Consider the following 13,394-nt stretch of genomic DNA (forward strand, 5'->3'; position numbering starts at 1 on the left):
ATTATTATTATTATTATTATTACTACTACTACTACTACTACTTCTTTGAATGAAAATTCAATTAAACACTTGAATGAAAATGTGAAGTATGGGACTCATTGAGAGACTTTCTAGTGAATCATAGGGGTGGTTTTCTATTGCAGTTCTATACTTTCTTTATTGTTGTTAGGGTTGGCAAAAGAAGTCCAAATTGGGTCTGAATATGAGCCGAACAATTTAAAAACCACTCAGATTTGGTTTGGATAAAGGCCTAGTAAAAAAGTCTGGGCTTTTTAATTTATAAATAAAAATAAATTAAATTTAAATAAAAAAGAAAAAACTCAAAATATTAAATTATTATTTATAATTTATTATATTGTGTTACTAATATTATATTGTGTTACTAATAGTGTATAGATACTATTCATGTGAGAGGGTTGTAAGGTACATGCATGTAACTTAGCATTACCCTTATTCTATTATGTATTAGATAATTATCTTTAATTTAAATATTGTTTTACTTTATTAAAAAATTATTTAATATTTAATGAAAAAATCCAAGCCTCGCCCAAGCTCATCCAAGAGCCTAGGCTTGCTATGAATAATATTGGCTTGGGCGTGGGCTTGGAGAAGCTTGCGCAAGCCCATATTTGCGAACCCTAATTGTTGTTTATTTGTGTTATGTTGTTATAATTGTGTTGTGTTGTATTATTAGACTTTTTTTTCAATTATAAAGTGGTTTCATATGTAGTAAATAAGATCAATAGACTAAGACCGTTCTGTAAAATTTGTCCAACGCCTCATTAGATCTTAATGCATCAGACCATTTTAGTGTCCTTTCGATTTTTTGTCTCCTTTTAGTTTTTAGAAAATTTATAGTTTTAGTATTTGTGTAGTTGTATTTTGTTATTAGACATCGGCTAATTTAGCCTTGAGTCTTATATTTTATCCTATGTGTTGTATTTAGGCCTAAAATGGCCTTGTATTTATGCCCTAGTGACCGTTGTATTATCAGTCATTATTGATTATTTAAATGAAATGTATACTTTTCTATATAATATATATAGACCTCACTCTATTAAATATTAATGACTTGTTTTTGTTCTTAACAAATACCGAGCTCTATTCAATATTAGAAAGATAGATTTGGATTTTGAAAATTATTTTTACCATATAAAAAAATACTATTCCAAAAAAAAATTGTAATAACATACAATAAATATGCTCTTTAATAAAAACACGCTTTCCTTATCAAGTCGTAATTAAGACGTTTGTCTAAGTTATATAATGTTGTAATTTACAACAACCCAAGAGTTATACCAATCAAGTTAACTGTAATTTAGTTATCAAATAGTTTTGGGTTATTGGATACAACTCTTGTGTTATTATAAGTTACAATATAATGTAACTTAGTAAGCTCCTTTTATTGCAGGCACATTATTAAAAAAAAAAAAGAATTAAGAAACACTCAGGGCAATGATTAAAGCCGATGAAATTGGTAATATTATTTATGAACTTGAGCAATATAATAGAGAAGTAAAGATTGTAAATATTGGGACCGTACTTCAAGTAGGCGACGGCATCGCCCGTATTTATGGTCTTGATGAAGTAATGGCAGGTGAATTAGTAGAATTTGAAGAGGGTACAATAGGCATTGCTCTGAATTTGGAATCAACTAATGTTGGTGTTGTTTTAATGGGTGACGGTTTAATGATACAAGAGGAAAGTTTTGTAAAAGCAACAAAAAAAAAAAAAAACATTTGCTCAGATATTAGTAAGGAAGGCTTATTTAGGTTGTGTTGTAAATGCTCTGCCTAAACCTATCAATGGTCAAGAAGCGAAATTTCAACTTTTAAATCTAGATTAATTGAATCCCTCGCTCTGGCTATTATTTCTAAGCTTTTCGTATATGAGATTTGTTAATCATGATTTGTTGCTACTGATTCAAAGACCCCTTATAGGACACGGTCAGTGAGAATTAATTGTTGGGATAGACAAACAAGTAGAATGGCAGGAGTTACAGATACAATTATTAACCAACATGGGCGAAATGTAACATGCATTTATGTAGCTATTGGTCAAAGAACATCTTTTGCGGCTCAGGTAGTGGTTACTCTCCAGGAGATGAGGGTAATGGGATACACTATTATGGCATTCAAAATGGTAGATTCCTCGGTTATGTTACAATATCTCGCTACTTATACGAGCGTAGCTCTAATTGAATATTTTATGAATTTTGAATGTACACACTTTAATCATTTATGATGATCTCTCCAAACAAGCACATGCTTATTGTTACAGAGACCTCTCAGTTGTGAAGCCTATATAGAAGATTTTTTTTTTATATGTATTCGCAACATTTGGAAATAGTTACTAAATCAGGTTTGTAGTTAAATCAAGAAAGTATGCTCACTTAGCAATAGTTGAGAATGTGTGTATAATTTCCTATTCCATCTATTTTTTTTTTCGCATTTTTCTTTCCTATCTCTTCTTCGGAAAGCATAAAGAATATGTGATATAATTTCAGGACTTTCATATTCAACTTGGCGATGCATTAAGTAAACTTTACTTAATGCATCGCCGAGTTGATATACTAACTGATATAATTATCATATGGAGCGGGTAGCGGGAATCGTGAAATACTAACTAGGCAAACCCAAGAGGGGGGTGAATTGGGATATTAAAAATTATTTAATTCTAAAGCAAAACTCAATGCAAATTCAATGCAAATCCAATACAAATTTAAAGCATTAACAGATAAATCAATCACAATATAAAAAGATAAGGGAAGAGAGAACAAACACAATGATTTTTACGTAGTTCGGCAATCTCCGCCTACGTCCACGCCTCCAAGCTCACCGGGCTTGAGGATTTCACTAAGCTAGCCACCCAAGGCTTCAAACGCTTACAATTGACTTCCAAGGTGTCAATGGACCTTTACAACAAGAGATTATCCCCAATCTCTTAACCCAAGTGTATCCCAACACTTACAATCACTCAAAGTAAAAGATTGCAAATTTTTTTTCTCTCATACAATATTTAAGATTACAAATCAATGCCCAATGTGTGAATAGATGAAGAGAAAATGTGTTTAAAGCTCTATGAAGATTGTATTCTCGGATATAAGCTCAGTGGTAGTGTTGTGATCAACTTTCTTTGGATTTGAATGAGCTTATTTATATCTGGAGCTGAAAATCTAGCCGTTACAAACTGTTGAACAGAAAACGGTTCGCCGTTAACCCTAAACGATTAACCGTTTCGGTTGGTCAAAGTTACCGTTGGGCCAGATTTCAAATAAACGGTTTGCCGTTTAGGATTAACTTTTCGCCGTTAAATTCCAGAGACCTGCAAGATGAACATTAGTTATCTGTTTACACTAAACGGTTAAGGATTTGCATGAAGTGACTTCTCTGGATATTTGTCTCCAGTAACCTGCAAAATGAACATCAGTTATCCATTTACATTAAGCGGTTAAAGACTTGCGTGAAGTGGCTTCTCTGGATATTATCGGTTAGCCGTTTGTAATAAACGGTTAGCCGTTTGGCTCCAGTAACCTGCAAAATAATTTAGCCTTATCAGGTTTTGTTAATCAGTGCCAGAGGATGACAACCTTCAATTCTGGACGTTATCGGTTAACCGTTTAAATAAACGATTCACCGTTTATAACCAGAATTGCATTTTAAACCAGTTTTTGCAGAGAATCTTTTTCTAATTTGAAAGTCCATCTTTTATGAAGAAAGAATGGAATGATTATTAAGGCTTTCGTTTATTAAGAAATAGCTCCAATATTTTTATCAAAAACCATTTAAAATTTGTTATCATCAAAATCAATATTATTAACATATTCATGTTAACAAATCGGACTTGCATCGTTAGGTTGGAAGGCTATGAGTTATAGATTGATTCATACTATTTAGTGCCACTAATAAAAATCCGAACATAAGATTTTGGGGTCATTCAGCTCCTTTATGGAAGATTAATATATTCCCAGAGAGAAGTCGGAAGCAAAATAACAAAAGTCGAGTCGTAACATTATGTTATCTTTTTCTGTCTGAATGAATTCAAAATATTCACTTTCTAGATGAAATTCAATTTTTCAAAATGTAGGATTATAACAATACTAATATTTTGAGTTACTTAGTTAAAGGGTTTTTGTTTCGTTTGAGCAAAGCTAAAAAAAAAAAAAAGTATATGAATATTTTGATGTCTCTAGTAAACTAAAATGATCATTTAATAGCTATTTTGCTTCAATCTAACTTATAAAAACTAAAATTAAAGATTTAGTTATAATTCGATCCAAATTTTTCCATCTTTATTCGTGGATCCTTTATTTATAGTTAAAAAAATTGGAAGTACAAATCCAACTAAAAAAAAACATGTTTCAAATCAACACTTAGATGCAAATAATGAGAACATATATTTTTCCTCAAATCTTTTATTTTAATTTTAGGGTGAAAGGATTCAAATTTAATCTTTTTAAGAAATAAAGTTTTTCTTATTGGAATATAAATTAAGTTGAAGGATGCTCTAACTTTTAAAGGGATTAATTGAAAGAATTTTGCTTTTACTACTAAATCATGGGCCAATTTGTGATTGCAATGGTTGATAAATAAGATACATCTGTTGTACAAATGAAATAAAACAGTTAATTAAAAAAACAGTTTGGTGTTTGATTAACTGTGTTGTTGTGATTGCTGTGAGTTTGAAAATCAGAATACATGTGTATGATAATTTTTTTATGAAAGAATTTTTTAATATATAATAAAAAAATATAAATAAGTTTAAATTGTCTTTTTTTTTTGTTCTTTAAAGTATGTTTGATAAATTGCATAGACATGTCTTTTTCCTTTTTAGAGCACAGAAAATTACATAAAATGAAAAAAAAGTCAATAAAATAATGTCTAATGAACTTCATAATATGTTACATAATATATGATAAAAATTCATATAAATACATAATCTAAATAAAATAAAAAATAATATATATTACATTCACATTAAACGTTTTATAATAATAGTCCTTAAATTTTCTATTCTTGTGATTTAGTGCCATTAATATTGTAATACTCATCTTGAATGTCATTGTCTCTTACTAATCCTTCATCAAATATTGAATTACGATTATTTTCAATATTGTCAAAATAAGGATCATATTGTGCATGCCTTCTCATAGAATTATGCAATGTTATGGTTGTAATGACATAATTTTTATTAGCATAATTTGATTGTAATGGTAATATGATATCTAATGATTTATAATTTAGGCTTTGTAGAATAATAAGACATAATTACTTTTTGTTAAATATTAAGATTATAATAGAAACTTTAGAAAGGTTTGGTTGTTTATTTAATAAGGGGTAAAAGCTCGTTTAGTCCCTATATTTTGAAGTTAGTGCTCGTTTAGTCTCTATATTTTTAAAAATACCTCAAACCATCCCTACCATTAAATTATTGACACTTTTGCCATTATCTTTTGTTCCTTTTAACTTATTTTTATAATATTGCCCTATTATAATAATTTTTTAGACATTATTAAAAAGAAAAAAAATAACCCTATTATAATAATTTTTTTAGACATTATTAAAAAGAAAAAAATAAATTACCACTTTAACACCAAAAAATAAAATAAAATAAAATAATATATATTAATTTTTGTGGAACACACTCTTGAGTTAAAATATTAATTTTTCTAAAAAAATTGATAATGTAATTTTTTACGATATTAATTTTTTAGACATACGTGAGCTTCCACAAAAATTAATATATACCTTTTTTGTTTTTATTTTATTTTTGAGTTTAATTTGATAATTTAATTTTTTATTAATATCCAAAAAAGAAACATTATTGTAAAAATGTAATATTGTAAAAGCAAGTTAAAAATAAAAAAAAATAATGGCATAAGTGTCAATATTTAGTAGCAGGGACGTTTTGAGGTGTTTTTAAAAATACAGGGACTAAATGGACACTAACCTCATAATATAGGGACTAAACAAGCTTTTACCCATTTAATAAGTTGCATGTAAAAGTAAACCCTTAATTGTTTTTAAAAATTACTATCAAAATGAAGAAAATTATTAAATAAGCAGATTTTATAAAATTTATCAAATAATATTTTTTGTCAAAAATGATGAAATAAATAATGTATTGAGTTTCAACCTTACCATCAAACGGGGCCTATGCCTAGTACAATGCGATTATTGTATAAAAAATGGGAGCGCCTTTTGTCAAACAAGGGAATTGAATGTTATCAAGATAGTATAGAAATTCAAAATAATCATGAAATAAAAATTTAAAATTAGAACATTAACATCTTTGTGAGATGTCCCAGTGCAATTCGAATAGGAAGAGTTATTTAATTTAAATAACTAAATTTAATAATTCAAAATAAATTCTTTCATTAAACGAATTTTGATAGATATGACTAGATAAAACAACTTAAGTCATAGCACAAAAATAAATGCATTGTAAAAAAAAATTATCTTTCTTTTTTGCTTTTTTTTAGTATTTTCTCCAATAAAAATCAAATAAATAGAAAAAAAAACGAAAGAATAATTGACAATGATACTTTAATTCTAATTCTATATCATCATAGGAATAAAAATAGTCTTCTTTTTATTTTTCCTTTCAATACAAATAACAAATATTTTATTTTTATTTTTCAAATTAAAATCTAAATAAATCATTTTTTTTTTGGGTATGATTCGCACCTTTTATATGTTTTTACAGTATGGGGCATCAGAATTGAAAAAAAACAAAAAAAAAAAAATGTCCCGGCTGGTAAAAGTGAAGTAAGGACCTTGGAGGCCTAATCAAGATCAAGATTGGTATTTTGCTTACAAGCTTTTCAACTGCAGGGAAAATGAGTGAAAACCTTTATATATATCTAAATTTAGATGGGGGCCAGATATTGAAAGCTACAAGTTTTGTCATTTTGTTTATTTCTCGCCCAATTTCCTTGACCAACATTTTTATTTATTTATTTGTTTTAAATTTTCAGCAACCAATCCCTTGACCCCAAGCACAATCCGCCATGTGTTTTGTGTTAATACTAAAGACCATGTTCCATACGCCCAATTTAATTTATTTTTAAATACACATTTGAATCAAATTGATTCCTATCCATTATTAAAAAAAGATCAATGGCTCCCTTTCCTTTCCTTAATTTATAGTCAAATAAAAATGCACATAATAATGTCCCAACGGTTTGGTTGATTAATTTTTAAATAATTTTATTTGTTTAGCCATCTAAATTTGAATATTGAAAAGATAAAATAATTAAAAAATAGATTTTTTGGCTTCGTCTACCTCCTTATCTTTTTTAAAAAATTATTCAATATAAAAAAAGTGCTACTGCTAATTGATGAAAAATCCTTTTAAACGCAGGTTTAAAAGTATTTGTTTATGTAAAAAACAATTTTTTCGATTACGCTTTATATAAGAATGTACATCGCTTTAAGCATTCATTTTTTAAAATTTAATTTTCTCTTTTTTTTTTTTAATGCAAACATATTCATAAATTAACTAGTGTATATTTTAAAATAGGGCCATTCTTGAGTCGCCAATATCCGCATATTCAAAGATGGGCAAATCGTAGCATGACCAAGTTCCTGGCAAGTTGCCAAGTGAATTGCAGTATTTCACTTCTGCCATCACACATGATCCAAAAGAGTCTTCCATTCATACATCTCTTTCATTGAAGCAAGTGTCACCCCACTTGGTTTTTGTCCCCAAGCCCAATGTGATCCCACGGAAACTTCAACTCATCTCCTAAAAATTTCTCTTATAACTAGTTGATTTCATTCTTCAAATAATAATATAACATAATCTATTATATTCGAGATGTTTTTGGGTCAAGATTTCAACCACAGTCTATATCCAATTAGATGTTGAAGTTTAGCAAACTTACTGACTAACACTCACAGTGCTCAGTCTGTCCTTTGATTGCTTGTTTCTGGTAATCACAGTTACTGGAGCTGTATTCATGAGTAAAGGCTGGCTGCGGGTCTTGAGATTCTTCATTTTTGCTGGCACCGGCTGGGGCCGGTGGCAGTCTGATTTTTGACTTCAAAGGCTGGACAAATTTCCACAAATGGCACCACATATCACAAAAGTGCGCTGGATTGTGTTGTTTCATGGTAGTAGTTATTTGGATAGAGCTTGTTTAAATATAATTTTTATTTAAAATGTTTGAGTTGTTTGGTTGTCAATTAGAATTTTTATAAAAAATTATAAAATTATTTTATAGATTATTTTTTAAAAATTATAGTATATAACGAATAAAATAAGATTGTGACAAAAATTAAGAGTAGTTTAGAAAATTTAAACTTAAAAAGTTTTTCTTAAAAATTTTAAATTTGAGATTTTCCTAATAAAAATAAAATAACTTATTTAATTTTTAAAGCAATCGAATCATATTTTAAAATTTTAAAAAGAGTTTGTAAAATTAAATAAATACTTACGATCATTAAATATGTCTTGTCAAGTACACACATGACTCTGAAATATTCATTCATAAACCAGATAAATATTTGTTAAAACCAAATCCGAAAATTCGCCCCCAAAAATCATTCAATGCAAATATTAGATGATATTGATTCGACTACAAGAGTCATCATGTCAATTACATTAAAGACTAATGTTAGCACCATTAACCTACAAGGCAGCTACTGATAGAATTTCAGGAAATGCAATCAACTTCATGATTCAATCTTTTTTATGTGCAGTGAGGTTGAAGGCGTGTGGAATACATTCATTGTACTCTTAAGTAACGGACGCGTGACGCTAGCGCTTCTCTCTAAAATTAAAATCGATCTCCACGATTTAAATGACATCACAAGACTTGACATGCATCCAAAATATGACCACGAGTCCATGACCATCCGATAATGACGCGTCACTTTGACTTATTCTTCTGTCTGAAAAATTAAAAAAAGAAAAAAGAAGAAGAAAATTCCAACCGAAGCCTCCACGCACGCGGCCACTTCTACTTAGTTAATAGCGAGTCAACAACAAACAACAGAACCCGTTACATCAAATCAACTCAACCCAATCTCTCTCTTTCTTTATTCATTTTCAAAACATTAAATTACAGCAAAGACTCTTCTACTTGATCATTCTTTTATTAAAAGTAAGTCTCTCTTCAACAATCTCAACTGCAATAAAATAATAATAAAAAAACAATTAAAAAAAAAAAAATGCATACGTACATATGGTCTGGTTTTGCTTCTTAGAGCTTTTACTGGGTCATAACTTCATTCATTCGTATTTGATTTTTTCTTCTTCACTCTATTTTCCTTTCTCAATACTGTAGTCAGTCAAGGGCTTTAGGTGAAGGAAAATAAATTTTTTTTTTTTTAAAACACAAATTAATGCTAGTTTTTTATTCCAATAGTGGCTGTATTTTGTCGAGACTCAATTTTGTTACTTTCCATGGCATTACTTGTAACAATCATTTAATGGGAAGGAGTTAATTATCGTTGAATTTTGTAAAGTTGTATTGAAATGGTAGGAGAGGAGGATAATAACAAACACGTAGACCGGCTATCCGGTGGCAGTGGCAACAGAAGAGCTTATTTGCGGTCGGTCTCTTGGACTGACCGGTCACCCAATAAGCCTAATCCAATTCCCAGACCCCAACCTAATAGTAAAGCTCGGTCTTTATTGCCGCCTCTTCAGCCGCTTTCAATCAACAGGCGGCCTGTTGAGCAATGGCCAAGGGCTGGTTCTGATGATCTTGGTGTGTGGCCTAACCCTCAAACTCCCAGAGGGTCGGTTCAACTGAACCCCCTTGAGAGTTCTAGTTCGGAGCTGCAGCCTGTGAAGGAATTTGAGTTTAAGAAAGATAAGCTTGCATTTTTCGATAAGGAGTGCTCCAGGATCGCTGATCATATATATTTAGGGAGTGATGCCGTGGCCAAGAATCGTGGGATTTTGAGGCAAAATGGGATTACTCATGTGCTTAATTGTGTTGGGTTTGTTTGTCCCGAGTATTTCAAGGGCGATCTTGTTTATAAGACACTTTGGTTGCAAGATAGTCCTTCGGAGGATATTACGAGCATTCTCTATGATGTGTTTGATTACTTTGAAGACGTTCGAGAACAAGGCGGGCGAGTTTTTGTACACTGTTGCCAGGGAGTGTCGCGGTCTACCTCTCTGGTTATTGCATACCTCATGTGGAGGGAGGGCCAGAGTTTTGAGGACGCATTTCAGGACGTCAAGGCAGCAAGAGGAGTAACTAATCCGAACATGGGTTTTGCTTGCCAGCTTTTGCTGTGCCAGAAACGAGTGCATGCTATGCCTGCCAGCCCAAATTCTATGCTTAGGATATACCGGATAGCACCACACTCGTCATATGATCCTCTTCATCTTGTACCAAAACTGTTAAACTACCCGGTTGCCCAAGGTTTTGACACTCGTGGTGCTTTCATTGTGCTCGTTCCTTCTGCTATATATGTGTGGATTGGGAAGAACTGCAGCGTGATGATGTCAAATAGGGCAAGAGAAGCTGCAAATCAAGTAATTCGCTATGAAAAAGCTCAGGGTCAGATAACAAGCATCAAAGAAGGGGAAGAGCCCTTGGAATTTTGGGATGCGCTTGTTAGAGGACAATTCTTTGCAGATGGTTGCAACAAAGAGGAAGTGAAAAATGAACAAGTGTCATTTTCTGGTAGTAATAAGATTGCTACATTGATGCAAGATGGGGCTGGCGAAATTGATGAGTATGATTTGGATTTTGAACTTTTCCATAAGGCACTGGATGGTGGGGTTGTTCCGCCATTTTCAGTCTCGAATGCTGGATCAGAAACTTGCGTCCCCGCCAGAGAAAGTGGCTGGTGCAGATTAAGACGTAAATTTGTTAATGGTCTTATGAGAGAATTTGTTGCATCCAAACTGAATTGTGCCACTTCCGCAGTGAATGATGAGTCAAATATGATAATAGATACTGGTAAGGCATCAGAAGATGCAGTGTCGCTTGCCGGTTTTGCATCACCGTCATCACCCCCAGCCGATGTGTGTGGTTCTCCAGATTCCTTTGATTGCTTCCCGAATGTCAGTCCTAACAGAATAAGGTACGCTTGTAAAGAAGTGGAAAGCTCTTTTTCTTTTTTGGATCCATTATTTCCAATAACACCTCCTAGCGGTTCACCGGATTCTTTTTCTTGTTTTCCTGGCAGCAGCCCACAGCTCAGTTCTAAATCTCCTACCCTGTCACCGTCAACATCTGATTACTCCAGTTCATTTACCTTTTCTCCATCATCTTGTAATTGGTCTGACTTGTCGCGGCAGCCTTCTCCTTCTGGCCTCGAAGCTACGGATAGTTCACATTCTCTGTGTGAAGAAACTGCCTTTTCACTCTCAAAGGTATTTTCTCCCAATCATACTTCTGGAGTGGCAAATTCTTGTTTCCCATGTAAAGGGAACTTTCCCTCTATTGCAGAGCGTAGAGGAAGTAACCCTCCTCCCCGCTTGTTACCATCTGCTGGCAAACCATCTATAGTCCCTAGGAACCTGGTAAGGTCGTGGTCTTTTTCTTTAACTGACTTAGAAAATGATGAGGTGAAGGATATGGATAACAACCAAATTGTGCACGAAGGCGATAGGGAGGAGCTAATGTTAAATGCTGACCTCGCCTGTGCCAGCAATGATTCACATGACAAAATCAAAGACAAGAAAGAATATGATAGAGTCCATTTTTCGTTAGGTACAATTGATAAGAGAATGGGAGTGGCAAACCCAGTACTATACCAGTGGCCTGCTTTGAGTAAAGTGGAGAGTTCTTCCTTTCAAGTCCTTGATTCTAGATCAGTGTATATTTTGCTGGCTCCAGATACGAGTTTGGGCACAAATGAGTCGGGTATTTTGTATGTCTGGCTGGGGTGTGAAGTTCTGTGTGAAAAAGGGCAGAGTCAATTGGTCAGCAACAATTGTACTTGCAAGCATGGTCATCTTCAGCTGGAGACCATCGGTCACAACATTATTAATCAAATGGGTTTGCCAGCGGATGCGTCTGTTCAGGTACTTTCTCTGCCTACCAAGGTAGTTTCTCTTTTGAGGGTTCGGCTATTTTGGAGTTCACACGGTGGAGCACGAATCTCAGCCACACACGTAAAGTGATAAATAATAAATAATAAGTTATAATAAACTTTTTACTATTTATTAGTTTACGGCTGAGATTCGTACTCCACATGGGTGAACTCCAACATAGCCATATGACTTAAACAATCCTGACATGTTGAGAGAGACACATCATACTTTCTTTCACATTTAGCATCACTTCCAACTTCCAAGTCATATCAGCAGCTCTGTTTTCAGTTCCTTATTTAGTGTATACATAAAACCAAGAAAATTACTAAAAAGAAGAATCAGAGATTTTACTGGAGTGAGCAGTTATTAGGATGATGGTGATGGTAGATAATCTCAATTTCTCAGCAATAATGCCAATATGCCTTGTGATTTTTCTTTATTCCTTTTCAAATTAGAGAGATCAGATTCACCATATGAATTTTTTCCCCTGATCTCTATTATCTGCAGCCTGAGTGAGCAATATTTCTATTATTTTGTTACTTCAGATGTGTTGTAAAATGTGCATCACTTCTTGAGAAGGAAGAAACATCTTCACTTTTCAATGCCTTTAATCACCTGGAGTTTTATACTTCGGTCTTAAAATTTTCATCTTAGTTACACTAGTTCTTGGTATTGAACACCATGTTATGTGTATTTATTCTTACAATATTGAATTGTTTATTGGTGATTAGCAGTCTTCTGATATGATATACTGGGCAGAATTTGTCAATGATTAATCATTCTCTTATATTATTGAATTGTTTATTCCTAATTACTCATTTTCGACATTTTTTGATGGGCTGAATTCATCTGAAAAAGTTTTACATGGTATGTGCAGATAGTTAGAGAAGGTGAGGAGCCAGAGCAATTCCTGAACCACCTTAACTGTTTCTCATTCCAAAAGGCAAGCAATAGCGCCAATCATTGAGATGTCTGGGAAAGGTGCTATTTTTTCAAGAAGTTAGCTTGTGATCTTTCTTAGCACCCGGTGGACGTCAGAAATACTGCAACTAGCTAAAGGGAGTAGGCATCCTGGGCGGTCCAAGTGAATAAGGTCTGCTCGTGTGATGTATTGAGAGGAAATGAGTTATTGCAACAATGCAGTATGTACAGAAAACCAGCCTGCATTACTCATTAGAAGTAAATAATACCCTTTGGAATAAGTGAATTAAGAGCATTTCTCTGCCAGTTATCTTTTTATTCGTCCTTTGGCTATACTCAGCACCGAAGGTGTTGCTAGTGGAATGGCATGACAAAAGCCGTTTTTTCATTTAAAGCTATACTTTCAGTGATTTTATTGACCTATGCTGGTATTCATCATGCATTGGTTTTCTAAATTTTCATTCATTTTC

The 13,394-nt window shown here is 32.6% G+C and overlaps 2 protein-coding genes across 5 annotated transcripts; both read left to right on the forward strand.

The window, feature by feature from the left end:
- The first annotated feature begins 1,455 nt into the window (after positions 1–1,455).
- On the forward strand, positions 1,456–2,308 carry LOC112498800 (ATP synthase subunit alpha, chloroplastic). Its single transcript, XM_052439933.1, is given in 4 exon segments — positions 1,456–1,722; positions 1,724–1,822; positions 1,930–2,214; positions 2,216–2,308. Coding segments are annotated over 4 exon segments (744 nt in total).
- Positions 2,309–9,036: 6,728 nt separating this feature from the next.
- On the forward strand, positions 9,037–13,324 carry LOC102620651 (protein-tyrosine-phosphatase MKP1-like). 4 transcript variants are annotated; one of them, XM_052440246.1, is made up of 3 exons: positions 9,037–11,048; positions 11,154–11,340; positions 11,417–11,627. In XM_052440246.1, exons 1-3 carry the CDS (start codon positions 9,481–9,483, stop codon positions 11,474–11,476), a joined length of 1,815 nt encoding a protein of 604 aa, XP_052296206.1. In that variant the 5' UTR covers positions 9,037–9,480; the 3' UTR covers positions 11,477–11,627. The 4 variants fall into 4 exon arrangements, with proteins under 4 accessions (XP_052296206.1, XP_024957132.1, XP_006483969.1 ...); XM_025101364.2 differs by lacking the exon at positions 11,417–11,627 and adding an exon at positions 12,881–13,324 and having other exon boundaries at positions 9,038–11,048; XM_006483906.4 differs by adding an exon at positions 12,881–13,324 and having other exon boundaries at positions 9,052–11,048; positions 11,154–11,994.
- The last annotated feature ends 70 nt before the right edge of the window (positions 13,325–13,394 follow it).

The sequence above is a fragment of the Citrus sinensis genome, chromosome 4, assembly GCF_022201045.2.
Source record: "Citrus sinensis cultivar Valencia sweet orange chromosome 4, DVS_A1.0, whole genome shotgun sequence".
Lineage (NCBI taxonomy): Eukaryota > Viridiplantae > Streptophyta > Magnoliopsida > Sapindales > Rutaceae > Citrus > Citrus sinensis.